This window comes from Linepithema humile, chromosome 7, assembly GCF_040581485.1.
Source record: "Linepithema humile isolate Giens D197 chromosome 7, Lhum_UNIL_v1.0, whole genome shotgun sequence".
In the NCBI taxonomy this organism is placed as follows: Eukaryota; Metazoa; Arthropoda; class Insecta; order Hymenoptera; family Formicidae; genus Linepithema; species Linepithema humile.
Genome location: NC_090134.1, coordinates 21633838 through 21657398, shown reverse-complemented (window position 1 = coordinate 21657398; position 23561 = coordinate 21633838). Strand labels below are relative to the sequence as shown.

The following is a 23561-nucleotide window of genomic DNA, read 5'->3' as shown; positions in this document are numbered from 1 at the left end:
GTCATCATGACGTCATGATTGATCTGGACCAATCGCTACGCGCCAGCTGGGATTTTAGGTTTTTGACAGAATGCAACGTGTATAAAGCGTCGAGCGCGGCTCAAACCGGGGTGGATGTATTGCGAGATATTCGTTTGAAAAATTGAGCTGATGAATTAAAATCATTGTGTGTTGCCGAGCTACCAAGCGGTGGAGACCTTGCATCGGAAATACGCGGATTGTTAGATCGATTGTGACGGTATGTAGCTCACTCTCTCTTTACGCTTGTTCCGAATAACCTACCTACGGTCATTTTGAAGTCACAATATTTTAGAATTTGCATTCTTTCAGCGATTTCCTGGCTCACTTATATAAGCTTTTGTTACCGAAAATCGCTGTTCTTGATATCCCGCGTAAGAAATTTGTGATACGTAAATTGGATTGAGTTTCTTTTAAAATATATAGAGCAGTACAAATGTCAAGGTTTATTAGATGGATTAGTAACGGAAATTTTCAATGTCATAAAAAATGCTTCTAGTCTTCTCTTGCAAATGATCATATTTAATGTATTATTAGTTTTTATTTATATTGGCATACAGAACTTGTACACTTGTGCAGATATTTATTCATGCATTTATTTGGGTGTAATAACAGTACTTTTTTTTGCAGAGAACGGAAGAAAAGAAAAATGAATACTTTAGTGCCACTACTCTCAATATTTTTGGGAATTGTGTGTACTGTTACAGCGCTGAAAGAAGGTGAATGTGAAGGTAATGTTCTCTATGACTTATGTTTATATTTAAATTTGTATGAATAATTTATATGACATTTCTTACTTTCTCATGTAATTTTACAGTATGCGTTGCTGTCGTGAACAAGTTTAGTCAAACATTGACAGCAGATATTAAAGAAGATACCAAAAAGATTGAGGCAAAGTTTCGAGAATTCTGTAAAAGCACCAAATCAAAAGAAAACAGATTTGTAAGTATAAATTGATGCAAATAAATGCGAATTTCAAATATTTCTTCTATTAATTAGATTGCATAATTTAATTGGATCATTAATTTATCATATGCTTCTAGTGCTATTATTTAGGCGGGTTAGAAGAATCTGCCACTGGTATTTTGGGCGAGCTTAGTAAACCACTGTCATGGTCTATGCCTGCAGACAAAATATGTGAAAAGCTGAAAAAGCGAGATGCTCAAATATGCGATCTAAGATTTGGTACGTATATAAAATTTTGCAATTCTTATTGCAAACATTGACATTCTGTGTAATGTTAATATTTTATTTTAGAAAAACAAATCGATCTCAATACGGTAGATCTGAAGAAGCTAAAGGTACGGGATTTGAAGAAAATTCTTAATGACTGGGAAGAGTCCTGTGACGGTTGCATAGAGAAAACGGACTTTATTAAACGAATTGAGGAGCTCAAACCTAAATATTCCAGTAGTAGCTCAAAGACGGAACTTTGAAGAACTGTCTTCAATTTAGACAAGCAATTATATTAGTATGGCTAAAATTCCTGTCTCTTCAATTTGCGGAGGAATTGTTTGCAGCATTTAGAAATGTATTTATTCGTGTCCGTATATGACTTTTGTAGCTTTGTGTTTCACAAAAGTTTATCTTCATTGACAGTCTCTTGAACTAAAACATTTAGGTTCCATTAAACGAAGTAGGAGATATTGTCACAAAACAAACGTTAGGATGAAGCAAACAATATTGAGCAATGAAAATTTTGTTAAAAAACGTTTGAAGAATTTCATTTCTCTCCGATGTAGCCATGCTAATAATGAATCTATTTTATCGAAGGTGCTCCATTTTTATGACATCAGCATTAAGTGTAAATTTATATATACAGCCTTTATACGAGAAATTATTTTCACACGTATTTATCTTCATTGCTCTTCCTCAGATAGTGTAGTAATTTGCAAATGTCAATATATCCGAATATTTATAGACAGAGTACTAAAACGCAGTGTCAAATGATGTGTGTAAAGAGGTAGTTCATCAAACTGTGTTAAAATGAATTCTTTTTTAAATTGATCATGAAATGTATATATAAATTTCTGGAAAATTTTTTTAAAGACTTTGGTATTGTTAAACTATATCTCGATTGCGCGAAGTTCAAACAAAATGCCAATCTTTGAGATAAGAATTATTTGTATCGATATACACCAACTTTTCCAATTAAACGCGATACAAATTTGTCTATATTCAAGGTACAATATTAAAAAATTAAGGATTATGGTAAAAAAAGCATAATTAATTGTAGATAAGATATTGTCGCATATCTGAATGTATTACTCTGAATATCCCACTGAATTCTTTAGTTCACGATAAGACTGCGTAATTGCGTTTTCTATACATTACATTTGTGAATCTTGATACGAGAGATTAGAAGGAAATAAAAAGCATATGTGTTGTTACAAAAGTAGAAACGTCGTTTTACTGTGAACTATTGCAAAACTTTGCGCTGAATCCTTCGCGATGCGTAATAATGACGTGTCTTTACTTCAGTTACACTTCGGTAACTCGTTCCATTTCCCATCGGCTCGACACGTGATCATTCCCTGCTTTTTACCGTTAGGGCACACGTACGTCAACTGATCTTGAAACAGATACGAACGGCCATGGAGTACGATTCCCTGCTGAAGCTGCGGTCTACCGCACGATATTTCTGAAAATCGGTAACATGATTTAAGGCTGATTAATGATGGGATTGATAATAAATTAATGATAGAATAAAGCTGATAGATTTTTGCAATTGTATATCATTTCTAAACGCACTCGAACATCTGCCATTTATTCTGGACCACTTGCCGCTTCCCAAGCATCTCAAATTTGCTTGTCCGAACATATGATATCCCGCGATGCATTGATAAGAGATCATGTTACCAAAAGTGAAATTCCGAGTTCGGCCTACGTCTGTCTTCGACATCGCGTTGGCGAAAATCGGCGGCTCCCCGCATGTTACAGCTGGAAAGAAATTCATATTTAGAATTAAATATTCAATTTTTCTAGTTCGCGATGTTGAGAAACAACGTACGTTTGCAAGTAGGCAAAGCGGACCATGTAGCATTTGATAAGCAAACGGATTTGTCGTTACCCCCGAGAACGTATCCGTGACGGCATTTGAAAGTAATAATACTGTTCATCACCTTGCGATCGTTGATGTCTTCAGTGCTATTGTTGTTATCGATATATCCGTATTCCGGTATCTAAATTGAATTCAGTAAATAAAACAGTTGAAATTAATTATAAATATTTGAAATTTCAAACGCTATTCTCGAAACTTGCCTCGCAATTAAAATTCTTTAGCACGGCTCTAAAAAAAGCGTTTGACTTACTTCCGGAGGCGCGCACGATCTATCGCAGATATACGTTGAATCATTGAACAGCCGGTCGAGTGCGGATTCTTTTAGAAATGAATTCGAAACCTGCCAATTTGCGGTCTCGTTGCACATCCATGTTATATTTAAGACGGTCTCGTTTGCAATTAGCTTGTCCAAGTTCATTTGCGCGTTATTTTGACACGTTAGAATTATTCGTTGCCCGTAGCCGTTTCCCTCGACGAAGATTTCCAGGTTTTTGTACGTGTCCGTAACGTTCTCCACGCCGTTCCATTTCTTCTCCAAATCGAGCGACAACACGTTCGCGTCGTTTCCAAAGACAGTTTCGTTCTCCAGTTTTTTGAGGAATTTAAAAAGCGGGTTATCGCCGACGGAACAATTGCGAGGTTCGCAAGAAACGAAAGCCGATGACCAAATCTCTTCCTCGCTGCACGTTCTGATCGCGTCGCCGTGCAATTCGTATCCCGGATCGCAGACGACGACAATTTCCGCACCGGAAACGAATGTGTCTGGAAGGAACGTTCCTCCCGTCGCTTCGCTTTCATTGTTCCCGGCAGTGTCATCGCCATCCGATATCGCGTTTCTTTCCACGGGAACTTCGAGCGTGACGTTGTCTCGTTTCTTGAGAAAGATCTTTGCGTTTTCCACGCGATTCGGCCAGGGACACACGCGCGGGACGCAATCGGGTACGAAACCCATCCAGGTGCCGTTTGTAGAACACTGCAGCTTGAATTCCGTCAACAGATTGTGATTGCCGCGGAACTTGTAGCCGCGATAGCAGGAGAAGCCAATGATATCATCGTAATGATACGTTTTTCTCGATAGCTCGTCGATTGTATTTTCCTCGGGATCGGAAGTCCGGTTAAAATTGTCGCTATCCGGAAAGACGATGTAGCCGTGTTCTATTCTATATTCAAAATATATAATTTTTAAAAATCTTTGTTGAACAAAACTTGTAATTAAACAAATTTTTCATTTTCTTTCATTCTTTGCGATTCTGTGTGAACAATTTTCCGCACAGCTCTTCAAGCAATTAAAGCAGCACATGATTGCAATTGGCGAACTATATTTTTTTTTTTTTAGTCTTGATAAAATTTTCTGGATAATAAAAATTGATTGTTACATTTGTCTTGGCGTGATAGCGTTAAAAAAGGTACGAAATACTTAATATTGGCTCCTTTATCGCAAAGAATTAAAGATAGAAAGCTTCAAGTGGGACTCGATTCATAACTCTTTTGGCGGCAGACATCCGTAAAGTGTACAAGACGGCCTCTCGTGATCCCAAACGCCGGTCTCTAAGCAGGTCAAGTACCTTTCTCCTGTTAAACGATATCCAGGATTGCATTTGAATTCCAGTTGCTGACCAGCCTAAAAAAAATTGAACGATCAATTTAATATCTTACAATTTTCTTGCGAAGAGTAAGAAGCACACCTGCAATATCGTAACGTCATCTCGCTCGTTCTCCTCTAATATGTATTCTATGTCCCCGTTTTCTGGAGCCAGCAAGTTCTTGCATGTCGTTCCTGTTGAAAGGCAGAGCGATTAGCGCTTGAATTTCGTTGAATACTAACTTTGTACCGTGCTTGTATTTTTTTATGAACAATTTTTTTCACGTATAACGTTTTATTTTAACTTTATACCTATGCAGATCGGAGGCAGCCCGGTCCACTTTCCATCGGAATTGCAAATTCGATGTGGGTTCCCTCGAAGCTCGTAGCCTTCGGCGCAAGAATAATATATTTCGTCCCCGAATGAGTACGACTTGCCGTGGATGTGTCCACGCGGAAAGTATCCCGGGAAGCCGCATTTTATTTCTTGAACACGCAGTAGAATTGTCAGCTTTTTTAGCACGTTTGCGTGAGAATTATTTTAAAAATTAGTATTTCTTTGATCGAAATTAACATTGGATTTGCAGCCTTACGAAGCACGATTTCTCTTACGTATTAATAAAATCCGGAACTCACTCATACAGACTGGCGTGTCGTATCCTTCCCACTGGCCGTGCTTGAGGCACCTTCTTCCGAACGACCAATGCTCCTCGCCGCCAAACCGAATCGCGTATCCGTTGTCGCAGTAATACGTCACCTCTGACAGGTCTTCGCTCACGTTGATGTTGCCTCGGAAGGGTACGACGGGCAGCGGACAGCCGCGACAGAACGGGCTGGCTAGAATCTGAAAGTGTCGTTAGGATCATCGCTTACGATCCGTCGCTGAAATTGAATGGAAGCATAATCACCACGACGTCGCCGTGAATATATTGTCGCACTTGCGCCCAGGCCACGAGACTTCCGTGATATTTCTCGCAGCTGTTCCATAACTCTGTAACGTTACTCTCTTCGAGAACGACGTCCCACATGTCCAGCAAGCCGAGCTTCCCCAGAAACGCTTCCGACTCGGAAAACCCGCCTCCCAAGCGATCCTGCTCCTGTCCGATAACGAGGGATCCATTGGCTGGGTAAAACGGTCATGATTTTAATTAAATTGTTTTCATTGTTCTACAAATTTGTGACGATAACGCGCGTTACCTTGTACGACAGCTCCCTGCGCTAAACGAATGCCGTTATCTCGAAGGATCCCGTCGACGAACACGCGCCAGGAGCCGTACTCGCTCTCCCAAGTAACGCACAGGAAGTGCCAATAACCGTCGTTGACTTTGACGTCGGTTACAACTTTTTCGCCGTTAACATATAGAACGAATCTGTAAGAATATATCATTTTTCATTGACAAACAAAAAAAAACTGGAAACTCTAGAGAAATGTAGCAGATATTAATCTTTATACATATCTTCTACATCTTTTTTAACTTTTTTACATTTTTACGAGTATTTACCCGTTGTAATCCGTCAGCGTGAAGGAGTTATCGTGAAACGCTGTCGCGTACGATAATACCGTACCGTAATTGAAGGTGTCCATCGATTGCAACCACAGACAGACAGACAACTGTAAGTAAAAAAATTCAGAAACGTCATAATTCTTTTTTGTTTAGACAATATGTGGTATTGTTTGATTGATTGATGGACCTAATCAGATCTCAGCGAAAAAAATTAAGCGTTCTAGTTAGTTCGGTTGCGTTTAATGAAGAAGACTGGAAAATAGAAAGAAGAGAATGATTAAGTCCTTTGAGCAACGTGCATCAATCAAAAATTCAACTTTTTGCGTTTATTATTATTTATTATACAGGATGATTCAAAACAATCTGATGTTTTTGTCGTATTCTTTTCGATTAAGTTATAAATCAAAAATTAAACTTTGGACAAAATTTGGAAAAGGAAAAATCGTCTTAAAAATCGCTCGCAAATATGACATTTCAAAAATGTATATCATTGATTTACCTGCGAAAGATCCTTTTCGGGTCCTTTCATGATGACGTAATCTGTCGTGCCGGACCTCGTAAAGTGCATCACATAATCAGCTGATAATTCTGCGTCCATTGAAACAATCTTTAATTAATATCATATAAATAATTATCCACTAAATTATGATCTAAGAAATTGCAGAAATAAGATTTTAAAAAATACGAGACGTATTGATATTTTTAGTATTGAAATGTCAACTTGCCAATTTCGCAGTTGCGTCCTGTGAAAAGAATATGGCAGTCGCAAGTGTAATTGTTAACGTGATTGATACACTTTCCGTTGTTTAAGCAAGGCAAACGCTCGCAGTGATTGATTCTGGTCATGCAATCCTCTCCTGTGTATCCGTCCGGACAGTCGCACCTGAATCAATTGTAAGATCATACGAGCTGATATTTTCACGTTTACAATGCTTTTACAAACCTATAACTCTCTCGCGTCGCGTTCTCCTCCTTGAGATTCACGCAAATTGCATTTGCGGGACATGGCAACCAGTCGCAGGGCAACAGGTTGCAATGACGACCCAAGAATCCGGATTTGCAGAAGCATCGCCAGGTTCCGTTTACGGTGCGACACACGGATCCTTCCTCGCACGGCATAAGCTCGCAATGGTCCATAGAAATTTCGCAAAACTGGCCTGTAGAGACGTTCAAATTGAAAAAATATCACTTTGTTATAATTATTTATTTAATACGAAGAAAAATACCTTCAAATCCATCCTTGCATTCGCAGGTGAAATCATTCTCGGTACTCTCGCACTTTCCACCGTTCTGGCAAGGATTGGCGGAGCATTCATCTATGTAAATCTGTGAGAAAACAAATTAATTTATCGATTTCGTATTCATATAAAATTTATTACTGTATCCACGTTCGCTCACCTCGCAATTGGCGCCTGTGTAACTGGCTCTACACGTGCAGTCGTATGTCACAGAGTTATCAGGATATTGATGAATCTTACATACTCCCTCGTTCAAGCAAGGCGAAGAACCGCATGGATCCTTAAACTCTTCGCATTTCGATCCTGAAAGAATAAGTCCGCGACGGAGACGAATATCAATTCTACTTGTAACAACAAAATAAGAATTAAGAGCCAAAGAGAAATAGAAGCAGTTAAATATACTCGTCGTTACGATTGAATGTTTTACCCATGAAATATTCGAGACATTCGCAAACAAAACCGCTTTCGTCCTGGAGGCATCGACCTCCATTGAGACACGGATCCGTCCGGCAATCGATTTCCTTGTCGCGCATCGGCGAGCAATCACTGACACTTGTACAGCCCAGTCTCTCTGTCGTCGTATTCGACGGACACGGCAGGCATTCGATTTGTCCGTAATTTGGCTGATAAAACCCGATATCGCACGCGAAACACGGCTCCATGGCTAAGCGCGATCCGTGATAGCGTCTACGCCGCGAATAATATCCTGGTCGGCATACAGCTGCAATGGAAGAAATATATTACAACGTCGAACTCGATGTATTCGACTGTAGTCTTACGAATGCAATCTTTTAAGGACTTCACGTGCATCCTCTTCGTGAAGGTGTGCTCCGGGCAGGATGTGCAATTCAACGACGCAGTCGCATCCTGGTATTGTCCGAACGGACACGGCTGGCAAATTCTGGCGGAGGAATTGTAAAAGGTGCCCGCGAGACACTTCACTAAAGGACATTGAATCAAGATGTATTCACAGCGCGTTACAAAATATACCGATTGAATTGTCCTTTTAAAGGCAGATTCGCGGATATTGATTCGATTCTCGAGGAAATCGTACGATAATTTACACTCACCGCAACCGTGTCTCTTCAGCACGCTCCCGGGATCGCAGAGATCCTGAGGCTCCTTGAACACGAGATGCAGATTCAAGGCGAGCTTTGCGAACTCCTGATTGGTCCTGTTGTTGAGCAAGTCCAGTTTCCCTAAATGCGTCATCGCCTCGATCTTCTCCCTCAACTTTTGTACTCCCCGTTTCGGATTTTCGAAGTTCTCGTCGATTATTCTTCCTAGACGGTTTCCTTGCGCATTAATGAAATTTGAAATTTCACAGAATTAGAATGAAATTCAATTTTTACCTATGAACTTAAATCTAATCTCTATCTTCTCCCTTTTCCGCTTAGGTTTGACTTTATCTTTGTCGGTGCTCGACTTGACAGCACGTTTCAATCTTCCAAGCATTATTTTGTTATCTCCAAAAATATTTGTATCGGATCTTCGTCTTCTTCTTATTAGGTTGTCTTCAAAATTTTTCGATGAAAGTTTACTCTTGCATTCGGGATCGAATTCAATCAGACTGCACTCGATGTCGTTGCCGCAAATATCCAGCATTTTTAATTTCAAGTCGTTAATGATGTGATCGTTTAACTACAAGGAACGACTCCAACACTTAACAAAATAATAATCTATTTACAAATTGTCATTTTTATTAAATATAAGTGCTTACTTCACGAAGAGTAGTTTGATTGTCGCACATTGTACTTGCATTGCCTTCTAATATCATGTTTCCTTCCTGAGATATTATCTTCGGTATCTTTGTTTCTATTGATTGATAAAATTATATAATTATGCGATATTTTCATTGATAATCTTCATAAATTTAGCACAAATACCTGAACATTCCGGCAAATAATTGCTCTCCCATATATGATCGCTGGAATTACATTTTAACAGCAGCTCGTCGTTAACAATATTGAAATTCGCCGGTTCGACTGCAAAATCATAACCATCCTCGCAAGTTGCGATGCATCGCGTTTCGCGATCACTCGTCGAAGAACAGTTCAGCCGACCATTGATGGGCGCTCTTAGAGTCTTACACACGTCTAAGAAAAATTTGAGAACAAGAGTTTTGTGGGATTATTATATTAATATCGTTAAATGCAATCGTCACGTGTATAAAATAAAGAAAGGTATACCTTCTACTGTAATGTTCAGCACACAAGTCGCTCGATTGCCGTACTTATCGGTGGCGTTGTAGAAGACTCTCGCACGGCCAATGGGAAAAATATTCTTGCCAGGTTCGTGACTTTGATTTACTTGCACGGAAATCCTCGAATTGTCGTAGAAGACCGGCTCGTCCCACGTCACGTTGCCGAGACCGCTATCGAGATCGGTATAAAACATCGGTGGGTCGATGCAACTTTCGACCGTCGGTGGCTCCCTGTCTACGACCGTAAAATATTACTCAAAATTTTGAAAAAAAAAATATACAATTGAGTGTTATATTTTTTTAATATAATGCTTGTTGAATGTATTTCCGAGCCTTAACTTACCAAAGACTTTAACTTTAAACTTGCATTTGGCCTTGTTGCCACTCGCATCTTGCGCTATGTACACCACAATACGCGTACCGATTTTCGCTTTCCACGGCAGGACAAGATGCGGCTTCGTCCACAAGATAGGCGACGCGTCCGCGTTGTCCGTCACTTCGGGTATCGTCCAGTTCACGTACGCGTAGTTCTGACTCTTCGCAGTTTCCACGATAATATCGGGCGGGCACTTTATGGAGGGTGGCATTTTATCTGCACATCGCGTTTTGAAAGATATACATTACAACCAGAAATTGCAATTTAACTTGCAAATAATTGAGACTTTTTCAAGTTTAAATTTTCACGCGTAGTATTTAACCTCAGCGCACTGACCTACGCATCGATTGACGCTGTGACGATGGGACCAAATTCCAGTGCGTCCGCTGCACGATCTGCTGGAGGGTCCTTCCAGGACGAAGCCCCTGCCACAGGCGATCGTGCAGTTGGTGGCGAAGGGCACCTTCGCCGTACCGGTGCAGATTAGCGGGGTGATAGCGCCGTTCGTAATTTGCGGCAGGGGTTCGCATTTTACAGCTAGCGCGACATTAATATCTTCATTAATCTCGGCGCGTCGTTACAAAATGCTGAAGTGTGTAACGTTGCTTTACCCGTGCAAGTGACTTTCAGACCGTCCCATCGGGACAAGGGTAGGCAATTGCGCACCTTGCTGCCGCGAAGCTGATAGCCGACGTTGCATTTGAACTGACAGCGGGTGTCGATCGGATAGACGGTGGAGTTCTCCTCAAATTGATGCTGATAATTCTCGTCATGTTGGCACTTCACGCGACCGTGCGCGGGCTCGCGGAGCGCCGGGCACGTTTTCACTGCAATCGGTTTCAGAAAAAATTCACTTCCACTCATTCGTTTATTTAGTGACGAAAGAATTGCAAGTCCTACTTACGTAAGCACTGCGGCTCGTGCCCGGACCAAGTGCCGTCCTTCCCGCAGAGTCGAATGCTGTCGCCGGTAAGATGAAAGCCGATGCGGCATCTTATGCCGCACGCCGCGTGCACCACGTTGCTGCAGGCGTTCGCCTTTACCAGATAGCCGTTCTCGGGGACTTTTAACTTTGGGCACGTTATAGCTGAAAAGATACATCCACTCTATATATTACACTAAAACTAAAAGATATTAATTGCATTTATTTATCAATGTATAAAAGTGTAGTCTTCTTTTTATAAAACAAGGATACGCGCTTTTAATTTAAAAAAAAACGAACTTCATATATTTTTTACTTGTCACTCTTCCTTCAAATGAATCTTTCTACTCGCGAATAATTTCAGAGTTAAATTTGTATTGACAACCGCGAGGAGTCTCAGCATTTTTTCGATTAAAATTTTTCAAGCGTGATTCTCGGCAACATGAGCACGCGTAATCACAAACCTAGAGATTTCGTCGCACTGTTTCGAAATTTGACTGAAGATATGAAGAAATCGCGATTAACGCAAATGAAATGGTTTCAGAAGTACGAGCTGCTGTTGAAGGAATATGAGTGAGTAACGCCGCTTAGGACCATTTAAAAATTCTCTTCATCACATTTGACAATTAAATGCATTGAAGAAAGCTCCATCACGAAATAACCGAGCTGTACAAGGAGAGAACTGTTGGAGTGAAGGATGATATTGTTGTCGAGCGAGAGAGAACGTGCTTGCCGATACCAATCACAAGCAATGGCGAGGTATGAATTAATTATCGACAAGCCTTGAAATAATATACATTTTTTATCTCCATAATAAAAATTATATATTATATTTATGCGTATTCCATTTCAATTGTTATCTTTACTTGAACCTTACATTAAAATTTGAGCTAATACTGCGCAGTACGGATGGCTCGCGGCGAAGTCTGAATTTCGCTTGGAGAAGTACGGCTCGTGCATCGCGAATTATCCTGATCCTTCCAAGGGCATAATTTTCATTCGGGGAGATGTGCCGAGACTCGCAGCAGGCAAGGGCTTCATTTGAGAATCAAAAATTCTCGACTTTTCGTTATTCCGGAGCCGTTTATTCGAAAGTACGTTGAACTCGATAATCAATCCATATCTTGTAAAATTTTTATACGCGTACGATAATTAATGATTCCTGGTTATATTGAATGCGCGATATTTACCCTCGCATTTGGAACCATCTGTTGTAAATCCGGAAGCGCACACGCAGTCGAGTGCCGAGGTCGCGGGAACTTTGACGGTAACTTGATTCGCATCCGGACAGGGCACGCACACGGCGGTGGAATCTCCGGAAGTGTTTCCGGCAGCGTACGTCCCGTTTGGACAAGCTATCGCAAGCAACAACGAAAATTTATTTCCGGAAACTGTGAATAACTTATAGAAGATTGAATATAACATTTAAAAATTGGATGAAGCAACGTGTACGCATTAAATGTGAATAATCGACAAATGACGAGCGTTTTAAATAAATTTTCGCGACTCGACGGTCGACTCACGTTGACAGAAGCCTTTGAGACCGGAACCGAAGTATCCGGGCGGACAAATGCAGGCGTAATGTCCAGTCGCGGTGCCGCAGGTGCAGGTCGCCAGATCGTCGCAGCAAATCTGATTCGCCGTGCTTTCCGAGCACAGATTGTTGCAATCGGTAGGCAGAGTCACAGGCGTGTACTGTCCGGTTTTCAAATCTGGAAGACATCAAATTTAAACGTTTTTCCGGCTTTGACGGCATTTTTACCCATCTTGCATTCAATTTGAAGAATAAGAATTCGTCTGATTTCTAATTTTAATTTTTTGTAGTTGAAATAAGAAGAATATGTTCTCAATGTGATTTTCGAAGACCTTTCATGCGACAGAACGCTCACCGCGATGCAAAGCGCGACGCGCCAGAGCTTCGAACTCCGCGAAACTGTCGAGGAGGTAGCTGTGCGTGTATCCGGGCGAGCTGGCGATGTCATGCAATTCCTCCACGTTTCCTGTACGAATACCGAATGTGAACACCGTGGCGCCTGTATTTTTCAGAAGATTGGCCGCGGGACGTGGATCGCCGCCGTTGCTGAAGCCGTCGGTTATCAGAAACACCACCTTGTTCGACGTCTCGCGGCCTTTCTCGAGAATCGCCTTGCGAATAACGCACAATTATTAAACAGTTGCAAATTGCCGCCGATAAAAGGGGCGAATATCTCACAATTATAATTCTAACAGCATTCTTCTTACATCTGCAAACTTTGTAGACAAAACATGCAATACTTACCAACGCTTCGAGAAGCGCGCCGCGCGTGTAAGTCCCTCCGCCGCTGTAAGTGATGTTGCTGAACTGCTTGTTCAGCAAATAGCACTTGTGATCGTTCGGCCCGTGTTTGGAAATTTGATCCACATTCCGATGGATGTTACCTCTACCGCCGAAAGTGACGACCGCAACACGTGCGGCTAAGGCGTCCACCGTGTAGTCCGACAGAAGTTTCGTCACGAAGTTCAGCTCGCTGCGGAAATTTTCCGCGCCGACCGAACCGGACGCGTCCACCAGAAACACCAGTTCCACCTGCGAACAAGTCGCCGGTTGAAATGAAGTACGACGAGAGGATGTATTCTTACTTTTCTCTACCTGATCGGTCTTCTTGCGCAAACGGTCTATGTGCATCTTCAGCAAGCGGGACAAGATATCGGCTTTGCTCTTCAGCATTCTGTCAGCATCGTCCAGATGCTCGTACCAGTAGCGTTGACTCCCGTTGGTCTTTTGACCAAAATTTAAGAATGTAGACGTTACATTCGTCTCGTTCATGCCGATCTCTAAGCCGTTCGGGCTTCCATCACCGGCGCACTTGGTAAGATTTAAAAATAGAGAAAGTACTCTGATCGTCAGCAGCAAAACTTTTAAATATTCCATCGCGTCGTGCTTGACGAATCGTCTACGGCAAAATATTGGCATACTTGGACAATGCGTACAAAATGAGAGTTTCGCTGTATTATTATAATTTGCGACTTAGAGAAACGCGCGGCCTACAACGAACATTTCTTCTCCGTTTCTCAACCGGAAGAGAAAAGAGTGTACGTACGCGTCACTTTCACGTTCATCGCTCGCGAGCGGAAAAAAATTGCAGACGTCGCGAGGACGACCGCAGTCGGTTTGTCGTAAATTACCGCCGTGCACTTGATTGCGAAAACACGACTGGGAAGTCGGTTGTGCACGAGGGGGACGAGGCACTACTGCGGCGGACGGTGGAATCGCCTGTAAAAGAGCATAACGCAAAGACGTGAGAACAAGGGACCCTCTGTTCGAATGAGTTTCTCGAAGTGCGCACGTGTCCGTGAACAATCGGCGACTCTCTTCTAAGCTCATTCGATTATATTGCTAGTCTTCCAACAGTCGCAATTCTTATTCTCACAGAAGTGAGCAAATTATTAGCCTCGAACAAAGATTTGATTTCAATTCAACTTTGACCTTCTCTTTTTTTTTATATATTTTTTCTCATTTTAATTCTCATTCGTATTATTTCGTTTTGCAACAGAAACTCTCCAGCCTATTAATTAAGCCAATCGAGATGCGTTCCAGGCATTATCGGGATACGATAATGCGAAGTATTCTCAACCAGATGAACTGTGTGTAGACGCGCAATTTGGCCGCGTTGAATTTGTTGCGCTTGACGCGAGATATGACCGTGTCTCTTTGATACCGCGGAGATACGAAGCCACCGAAGCAATCGTCGCGATAATTAACTCACTCGGATGTTTTCATCGGTCTAGGCGACCTCTCCTATCGTCACGCGCGTGGAAGGGTGTCATGTTTGTGTCACGGATGGAAGGGATGTTCCACGGTAGCGACGTACAGTGTCAGGAAAACACCAGTTTTCGCGTGACCCGCATACATGTCGTGTCGCGTGGGTCAACTTTTGAGCTTCGACCTGAGCGAGGCGTGCGCATTAATTTACAAGTAATTTACAAACAATATATGATAGAAACCGTAATACAAGCTTGTTAATATTTTTAACGCATTCGGATAAATTATTTAAGCTCAATTGCGATCTGATTTCATCCGCGGAATTATGGTCTTGCTTCGACAAGGTCGAATTATGATTCGTTAAAATTATTACTGCGTGCGAATAAAAGTGCGCACCAGTCATGTTAGTCGCAAGGGTGTTCCTAGCGGCTGTGCTCCTCCGCGCGACTTTCACGTCGGAAGAGAAGAATCACTCGCATCTCTCGCGCGTACTTCGACTGAGTGACGAGGAGGAGCCGGAGTACTTTGTTCAGTGTAGTTTGGTGAATATATGGAAAGAGCAACTCGGTCGTGTGAGCGTTCTGGCTTTCCTGGATCCCGCCTGGCTGTACAGCTACAGACAAGCCGTCATGTAAGTTACGAAATTGCAATACGCACCGCAGCCACGACACTCTCGTTTCGTTAATCGACCAGGCTGCAGTTATTGAGCTCGCGCTTGCGGAAATCCGGTTTCCCGGATATCCGATTTTTCGTGATAACGCCGCCGCCCGATCTGATGGAGGACAAAAGCGAGAACGAGATCGAGATAGAGGCATGGCGGGATATTGCGGCGATGTCTGAAACAAGGCACATCGTGAATGCCAAGGATCAGTTGCTCAAGGACGACGGGCCTGAAATGATCAACCTTCAGGATGGTCCGCGTTTCCGCATGTGGGAGAGGTTCCGCGCGTCGAAGGATCAAGTGGTAGTCATTGATCGGTGAGGAAGCGAAAGCTTATTCTTTTCATCCTTGCTGCATATATTCAGTTTCGTTCATTCGAGCACCGAAGATTTTCCTAAATTATTTTTAAAAGATTATTAACTTGAATTAAATGAGTGTTCGAGAAACTTAATTATTTGAGAATAGATTAGGATATCTTGGTAAATTTTGATATAATAAATACTGAAAGTGAAAGATTACCTTACTGCAATGGTTTTAGCTGCGGGAAATTAACGTACCAGGTGATAGTGCCGTGGAGTATTTTATATTTCCCTTACGTGAAAGCAGCTATACTGTCTACATATCAGGAAGACCCGTGCGGCGGATGTGATGTAAATTTATTTTTAATATACCTACTCATTTATAACAATGACGCTGTAATGCGGAGAAGTAGCTTCGAAATACAAATGCTTACCGCTTTGGAATAATTTCAGCCCGCTGCGCATCGATCTCAGGATGATAAAGAGTATTCTTTAAATCTGACAAACAACGCTGCTAAAGAAACAGACTCGCGCGAAACAGGCGATGTCAGCACTCCAGTCTGGACCACCACCGAGCGTTTGGAGAAGTTCACTGCACAACTTAATGAATCATTAGAGGAGGATCGCGAAGCGACCATTGCATCTTCTATTATCATCGATGAAGTAACGGATATCGATCGTTCTGACCATTTAACTGAATCGTCGGTGAAGTACGAAGCTATTTGTCAATATGATAACGGTGCGACTAATCCGGATACGGAAGAAACTCAAAATCAAGAGCAGTCGATCAGTTGGACTCGAGATGATAGTACCATCTCCAGTGAAACAGCTGCGACCTTTGACCTACAGGAGGAATCTCCATATACGCCGATATCGATAGAGGATAATACTGTCACTGCGAGTTACGCGGATACGAAGGATCGTACTTTATTGTTGGACGAACCGATTGATAGGATCGATGAGATTAAAACGAGTTTGTCGCCTATTCCGGAAACAACGATCTCAGATGCTGAAGTTAGCGACGAGGCTCGAGATAACGGTAGAATTGCAAATATTAGCTTTATGCAGGAAGAACTTTTTTCTTTAAAATTATTATTTAATACCTATATTGCTTGTGGTATGAAAAAATTAATTATATAAGCTCTAGTAAAATATAAATTAATACTAAAGTGAGTTATGAGATCAAGTGCTTTGTGTTCAAGCTAGTGTTTTCTTTATATACATATATTGACTCTTTCTTTTCATATATCTTTTCTTTGTATATATTGACATACGTTTTGGTCCACGAATTTGACCTTCTTGGTCATAATATTGACAATCGTTATGTTATAGGTGAAAGAACCACGCTGAAGGAGAACGCGCCACCGTTGCATATAATTATGCACGCACCACATGTACATAGGAACGGAAAGAAAACGAAAAAACACACGTACTTGATTCTGAAGACCAACGATCCCGAGTTTCACGGACATCTTGACTCTGAAATCGACGTTATACCGCCATCGAATTTACAATGGGTATTAATTAATATTTATCTGTTTTTCATTAATGTAATGCTAATTTATTTATGTCTAAAGTAATTTAATTTACTCACTAAATATGCTTCAGTACTTTTTTATTATATATCAGACTAAAAATAATGATAATTTATCGCATTTTCTTTTTCAATATCATTTTTGTCAATATCATTCTATATATTTGATACTAAACTTTCTTGCAAATTTTAAGGACGCTGATTTTCAAGCAAATACCGAAGAATATAACTGGGAAGCAATTAAAGTAGACACAGAAGAAAAAGACGCCGGACATCAGAAATATATATTTGACAAGGATGAAAGTCCGGGATTGTTTGGGGAAGTAGCAGATTATTGGAAAAGTTATGAAGATAGCGATATCATTGATAGGAATGAAACAATCAATGATAATACTACGGTACGATGTCTAATAAGCTTATATTTCATGTATTTGCTTTATATATTTGTTATAATTGCTATAGTGTAACATTATTGGAGTTGTGATACATTTATAATTGCATATTGATTAACTAAATTGTTACCATTAATGATAACATTAAAAATTTTTAGATTACCTATAAAGAAGAGCATCATGCTAATATTAGCGACCACACGATAAAACTTTCAAAGTCGTCAGAAATAGATGAGAGCTACCCAATTGCAAATCTTACAGGTGACACAAGTATTAAGAATTCTACAAACTCGCAGAATATCGTTGAATTAGAGAAGACTGGTTCTTCTAAACCTAATATTGTAAATAATCAGGCTGAAAGAGAAGAAGGACAAATTAATTTAATAGAACATTATAGTAAACTTCTATCTTGGATTGATTACAGATTAAATAAATAAAGCAGTAAATTTATTTAAAAATTTTGTTTTATCAACGTCGATTATTTTATTACATTCAGTGTATTACATGTCAACTTTAGGATAGTCTTAATTAATTTACACATTTTAGTTAGAGCAGTTACATTTAAAATATTATAGAATTTGTAACAAAGATAAGTTGCATATGCACAAAATGATGGAGATAAATAAGTATAGTATAAAATTATGTATTTGACAATATTAATGTTTTAAAATCAATATAAGAGAAATCCATAAGGATAATATTGATATTAAATATACTCTTAATTTCTAGGATAACAAATATATACTTTACAAATATAAGTACATATCAAAGGCATTAGGTTTCCCACTTATTCAGGATCACTTAAGTCATCGGAATCAAGGGTGCTGGTACTGCTGGTAGTAGTGGTGCTTGATGTAGTACTGCTTTCAGTTTCTGAATCACTACTATCAGTTGAACTTGAACCGCTTGATAACCTACATTCAGATATAAAATAATTTGTATGAGAGAATAAGAAAGTAAGAAATAGTCAGAGTTAAATAGTCAATTTTATAAAATCTCAAAATGCCATAAATTCATACGCAATCTACGATTATTAGGCCAAAACGGTTATTGTTATAACTACTAGTATCAAAATATTCGATTATCTAAATCTGAATATTACCTGGATTCGAAAATTTTTATCTGATTGTTAAAATATGTGAATTTTCAAAAATTACTAATGATTTGGATAATAAATAGATACAAGACCAATTTGAATTATCAGTACATATTATGTATATATAGTAAGGATAATGTAAGTTAAATTAAAATATGATAGATTTTAAAATAGAGAAAAAGAAATCAAGAGTAATAGATATATAAGCACAATAAAGCTAAATACTTGAAAATACTTATAAACACTTCAAAAATTATTTTTTGTTAACATAGTATACATTCTTTGGTTTTTAAGACAAAATTATACAAAACAGGATAGAATATTGTCATGAGAAAACTTGGTCAGAAAAGATATAAAACAGAATTCTCAACTCACCTTTTTTTTTCAATATTGGTTAGAGATAATTCGTCAATCTGTTGAGCTATTTCGTTAACAGCTATTTTATGATTGTTTTCTATAACAAGTCCTTCTTCTTCTTCTTGAACAGAATAAGCTGCTGTTTCCAACTCAACTAGCTCTAATCCCAGACTTGCTTTGTTTGGAGGAGTTTTCTATGTAAAATAAAGACAAAAACCAAGAAATGTAAAAGAAACATTAAATAAGTCTATATGTAAAAAATATAATTTTTTAAACTTACGTCATTTAAAATAGAATGAAATGAATCTATCAAGGATTTAGGAGATTTTTGCAACCAAATCAAAAAATGTTTTATGTACAATTCATTTAATATATACCGTGGTTCATATGAGTTATTGAAAAGTTCGTATATTTCACAGAAGCGTTTAATAATATACTTCTTTCCTGTAAAAAATTCAAATGTTTTAAGTCAATAAAAGCTCGCTAGTAGATATTAATGTTTCAATTTATACTGACCTAATGCAAAGACTTTTTTAACATCTTCGAAAATTTTCACAGAAAGTTCCCAACTTCTAAAAAGTGGGTAACAAAGTGATCTTCGGAAGCATGCTGTTATAACCTCATCAATAGATGTAAAAGTCTAAAAATATTTGATAAATTATAATTGGTTCATTTACACAAACTCCTTATATAAAAAACTTTTTAAAAAACTTTACTAGTTTTTACATAACATACTAAGCATACCTGGAACCAAGATAACGTAGAACTTAATTTGTTTATTGTCCAACTACTTTCCACAGTATTTTCTCCTAATGTTGTTCGATGATTATAACAACTGGCAAATAAAATATCAAAAAGATTCAAACATAATTTTTGGTCCTCGGCAGCATCTAACAAATATTCTTTGTTTGGAAGTTCCTTCAACAGGTCAACTTCAGATCTATTAAATGCAATGTCAACTTTTTGCAGTGTGTCCCATTCTGCTGTATATGTCAAACATGATTCAAACTCTGGCTGCATGAGATCAGCCATATAATGTTGTTCGCTAAAGTCTTCCTTTTCACGCTTGTCCTGTAAACTTTTTCTTTCTACTTCTGGAGTTGTATCAGGATTGAGAAGATCTATTATATCTTTGATCCATGCGGCCTAAAATAATTCGACAAATTACAAATTAATTTAATGTATATACAGGAGAGTTTAATATTAAACATTACAAAAAGACAGAATATTACAAGGTGTACCTCATAAGGAACTAAAACTCCTGACACCTTGTTTGCAAAACCATACTTTGAATAATTTGTGATCATTATTTTATTTTCTGTAGGATTGTTCTGAGGCAAAGGCAAAATGTTATCAGGATTATTATCTAAGATGTTATTGTCATTCAAACTTTCATCTATATCTGCTGTACTTGCAGAAGGATTACCTAAAGTTCGAAAAAATATATGTTTTAACATAATACTATACACACATATTATGTTTTTATATTATATAATACAACACTTACCAATTACTTCAATATTAGAAACAATGTTAGTTTTCTTTTTTGATGGTGCTAAAAAAATGCTTATCATATCTAAGTTTTCAAAGTGCTCTCCTTCTTTGACCTTCGAAAAGTTTAAAGTAAATTCACCCTTCTCACAAACATAAGAACCGGTAGATGAATCATTTTCCACTATTTCACCCGGTAGCTGTAATCTGCAAAAATCATTTAATTTATCTGATGCATTAAGAAATTATTCAATAATAAGATTCCATGACAATTTACCTGAGAAAATATGGACTAGCAGAAAATATGAAATCCGTTTTATCCACATGTATTTCTGTATTTTTTACTTTGGCGAATGGAGCATGTATGGTTATCGTAACTGTCGTATCAGTTTGTGTGATATTGAAACGCGGAATCAACATTTTAAGGTGCTTCTGAATCGTTACGAAATTATTTATATTTAGTTCACCTTATACAATAAATGCATGTATGTTGGAATAAACATCAAATACAATCAACAAAAAGAGTTACCGCATTTATTTAATGTACATATAGCACCCGATACACACACACACACCCAGTAAAATTTCAGTTTATTTAATTTTAATATTATTAATTAGTTAGCACATAAATAAACAATTGTTGATGCTAGTCGACGCTACTACGCCACGTGAGAAAACGAAAAGTGAAATGGGTAAAATCTGGTAAATTTTCGTGACTATCAGGCCGGCGTCACATAGAACCCGTAATCCGTAAGGCCGGCGTCACATAGAACCCGTAATCCGTAATCCGCACCGGAAGTCCGCAAAAGTTACTAGGGATTGCGTCCGTAACGTTACGTATGTTTTTTCTCCTTGTGTCCCATGGAGCCGTAAATACACACGTAACGGTATTACTATTTTTTATTTAACAAATTATAATTGTTTATTTGTATTTTATTCATAAGAAAACTACAGAATATATTATAATTTTAACAAAAATTTTAATTAAATCGTCAAATTTAGTTAAATAAATAAAATTAAAAAAAGCATTACTAGTAATAACTAGTAACTTTTAGTAACTTTTACGGAAATTTCATGGAATTACGGCTCCATGGGACACAAGGAGATAAAACACACGTAACGTTACGGACGCAATCCCTAGTAACTTTTGCGGACTTTCGGTGCGGATTACGGATTACGGGTTCTATGTGACGCCGGCCTTAAAAGGGCATATAGGGGCCTGGAGATAATGGGTGTTTACGATGGGCGGTATTCATAGTCCGTTCTTATATTTAAAATCGTCTTAAGCACGGACTTATATTCGCTCTCTTCGTCACACATAGATTGTGTCTGACGAAGAGAGCGAATATAAGTTCGTGCTTAAGACGATCTTGAATATAAGAACGGACTATGAATACCGCCCGATAATTCAAGTTCGAGTTAGTTTCACTAGGACCGACAATGAGATATACATAACCATCTAGAACCTTTATGATTCATGACAACTCAACGCTGTCTTGTATTGCTTGAGTTAAATTCATTGAATTTGTTGAGTTTAATAAATATAATTATATACATATATATATAATTATATCTATTAAAGAGGTATACCAACATACATACCAACATTATTTGTTTCTTTCATAGACTGATTTGCAGTTAACATTTTTTTATTACAATAAAATTTGCTCTATAAACTCAACAAATTCAATTAATTTAACTCAAGCAATACAAGACAGCGTTGAGTTGTCATAAATCATAAAGATTCTAGATGGTTATGTCTATCTCATTTTTCGGTCCTAGTGAAACTAACTCGAACTTGAATTATCGTAAACACCCAATAAAATGCGAATACCAACTAGTGATATTACCAACTATTTTGCCCACATTATTATCGATCATTATATCGATATAAATCGATATCAAAATTGATCGATAATGATAAAATACAAATATAAATCATATAAATATTTAGGTGTAAAATCAATTATATATTAAAAATCAAGAACTGGGTGTTTGTCGCTTGTTACAATCTTCTTTATTATTATATAAACGTTTCGGTCAGTCTTCGCGGCGTATTGTAACGTCCGCAATACAATTGACACAGTTAACGCCCAGATAGCACAAAGAATTCGAAAAGAATTCTTTTTTGGTCCCCGATTTACAAAATGAATTCTTTTTCCATCCCATTTCTGTTCAAAAAGTATTCTTCAGCATTCCAAAAGACTTCACTTTTATGTCATCATTTGTGAGTTCTTTTTCAGATTCGAAAAGGAATCCTTTTCGAGTCCATAAGAATTCGCAATAAATTTAAAATAATTTTTAAATAGTACTCCAATAGAACTTTAATAGAACTTTATTATTATTTGTTTTACGTACTTTCTGGGACCCGAATATGGGATAAATCAGGATTATTGAAATGCTCTAAATGCACAGAAAAAAATATAAATTAAAATATATTTTGTGATAAAAATAACAAAAAGTATTTTATTGAATAATAAAGTATTGTTATACAGAATATTAAATAATAAAGAAGTAGTTAATTATTATATTTTTATATTTTTATATACTTATTATATTATTATTATATTTTTATATTTTTATATACTTTTATATACCTATATATTTTTATATGCTATTATATATTATTAATTTCAAAAAAATACATAATTGTAAGGGAATTGGTGGAGGGTTTCCCAATTAATAAAAATAAAATAAAAATAAAATAATAACGTCAGAATAAATATATTAATACAAGAGAGTGTAGGTACAATTGATTACAACCGATCTGTTTCGTGGTAAACGACTCTCTGTTCTTCTCTGGCAATTCACGTGAGCTCTCGCTCACTCGTCTTGCCGATCAACGGCCGCCGATGCCCGGACGCCTCTTGACGTCGTGTTTTGGTCGATCGCTATTGTCTCGATCATCGCCACGAAAACACAACTCTCCTATACTTATTAGATTATGTTCTTACACACTATATTCCTACATATTATCTTCCTACAATATTGAGATTTGATTACTCTGGTCAAAAAATAAATACTGAAAAATAAAATACTTATTAACTCATCGACAATAAGTTGAGAAATTAGGGTATTTTTTAA

At 38.2% G+C, this 23561-nt stretch overlaps 5 protein-coding genes and 1 long non-coding RNA gene across 10 annotated transcripts; 3 read left to right on the top strand and 3 right to left on the bottom strand.

Moving 5' to 3' along the window:
• The first annotated feature begins 55 nt into the window (after nt 1-55).
• On the top strand, nt 56-2420 carry Manf (mesencephalic astrocyte-derived neurotrophic factor). The gene is made up of 5 exons (XM_012360708.2): nt 56-238; nt 649-749; nt 836-960; nt 1062-1203; nt 1276-2420. The coding sequence occupies exons 2-5, from the start codon at nt 668-670 to the stop codon at nt 1452-1454; spliced, it is 528 nt and encodes a 175-aa protein (XP_012216131.1). The 5' UTR covers nt 56-238; nt 649-667; the 3' UTR covers nt 1455-2420.
• Nucleotides 1067-14655, bottom strand: LOC105668361 (sushi, von Willebrand factor type A, EGF and pentraxin domain-containing protein 1). Of its 3 annotated transcripts, none has more exons than XM_067359303.1 (32): nt 13535-14655; nt 13184-13471; nt 12795-13050; nt 12429-12617; nt 12096-12260; nt 10888-11070; nt 10595-10810; nt 10320-10520; nt 9951-10199; nt 9594-9842; nt 9291-9500; nt 9125-9219; nt 8757-9045; nt 8475-8687; nt 8184-8345; nt 7832-8125; nt 7565-7707; nt 7393-7492; nt 7110-7323; nt 6892-7049; nt 6666-6754; nt 6164-6273; nt 5859-6031; nt 5573-5784; nt 5298-5505; nt 4974-5147; nt 4765-4856; nt 4564-4700; nt 3330-4239; nt 3029-3200; nt 2770-2958; nt 1067-2659 (listed from the first exon to the last, which is right to left on the bottom strand). In XM_067359303.1, the coding sequence occupies exons 1-32, from the start codon at nt 13856-13858 to the stop codon at nt 2496-2498; spliced, it is 6828 nt and encodes a 2275-aa protein (XP_067215404.1). In that variant the 5' UTR covers nt 13859-14655; the 3' UTR covers nt 1067-2495. The 3 variants fall into 3 exon arrangements, with proteins under 3 accessions (XP_067215404.1, XP_012216127.2, XP_067215405.1); XM_012360704.2 differs by having other exon boundaries at nt 5570-5784; nt 13535-14646; XM_067359304.1 differs by lacking the exon at nt 8184-8345 and having other exon boundaries at nt 5570-5784; nt 13535-14646.
• On the top strand, nt 11275-12099 carry LOC137001119 (uncharacterized). The gene is made up of 3 exons (XM_067359309.1): nt 11275-11478; nt 11547-11664; nt 11810-12099. The coding sequence occupies exons 1-3, from the start codon at nt 11348-11350 to the stop codon at nt 11948-11950; spliced, it is 390 nt and encodes a 129-aa protein (XP_067215410.1). The 5' UTR covers nt 11275-11347; the 3' UTR covers nt 11951-12099.
• A 314-nt stretch (nt 14656-14969) lies between the features above and the next one.
• LOC137001120 (uncharacterized) lies at nt 14970-16175 on the bottom strand. Of its 2 annotated transcripts, XR_010891245.1 has the most exons (3): nt 16042-16175; nt 15828-15979; nt 14970-15702 (listed from the first exon to the last, which is right to left on the bottom strand). It is a non-coding gene; the product is annotated as an uncharacterized lncRNA (long non-coding RNA). The 2 variants fall into 2 exon arrangements; XR_010891244.1 differs by having other exon boundaries at nt 14970-15979.
• On the top strand, nt 15049-19479 carry LOC105668362 (uncharacterized). The gene is made up of 7 exons (XM_012360705.2): nt 15049-15278; nt 15341-15625; nt 15847-15958; nt 16061-16646; nt 16940-17124; nt 17336-17539; nt 17692-19479. Exons 1-7 carry the CDS (start codon nt 15049-15051, stop codon nt 17968-17970), a joined length of 1881 nt encoding a protein of 626 aa, XP_012216128.1. The 3' UTR covers nt 17971-19479.
• On the bottom strand, nt 17980-21235 carry LOC105668363 (protein SHQ1 homolog). Of its 2 annotated transcripts, XM_012360706.2 has the most exons (9): nt 21007-21235; nt 20755-20909; nt 20494-20684; nt 20228-20412; nt 19731-20132; nt 19503-19626; nt 19267-19430; nt 19005-19180; nt 17980-18447 (listed from the first exon to the last, which is right to left on the bottom strand). In XM_012360706.2, exons 2-9 carry the CDS (start codon nt 20895-20897, stop codon nt 18321-18323), a joined length of 1512 nt encoding a protein of 503 aa, XP_012216129.1. In that variant the 5' UTR covers nt 20898-20909; nt 21007-21235; the 3' UTR covers nt 17980-18320. The 2 variants fall into 2 exon arrangements, with proteins under 2 accessions (XP_012216129.1, XP_067215407.1); XM_067359306.1 differs by having other exon boundaries at nt 20755-21234.
• Between the last annotated feature and the right edge of the window lie 2326 nt (nt 21236-23561).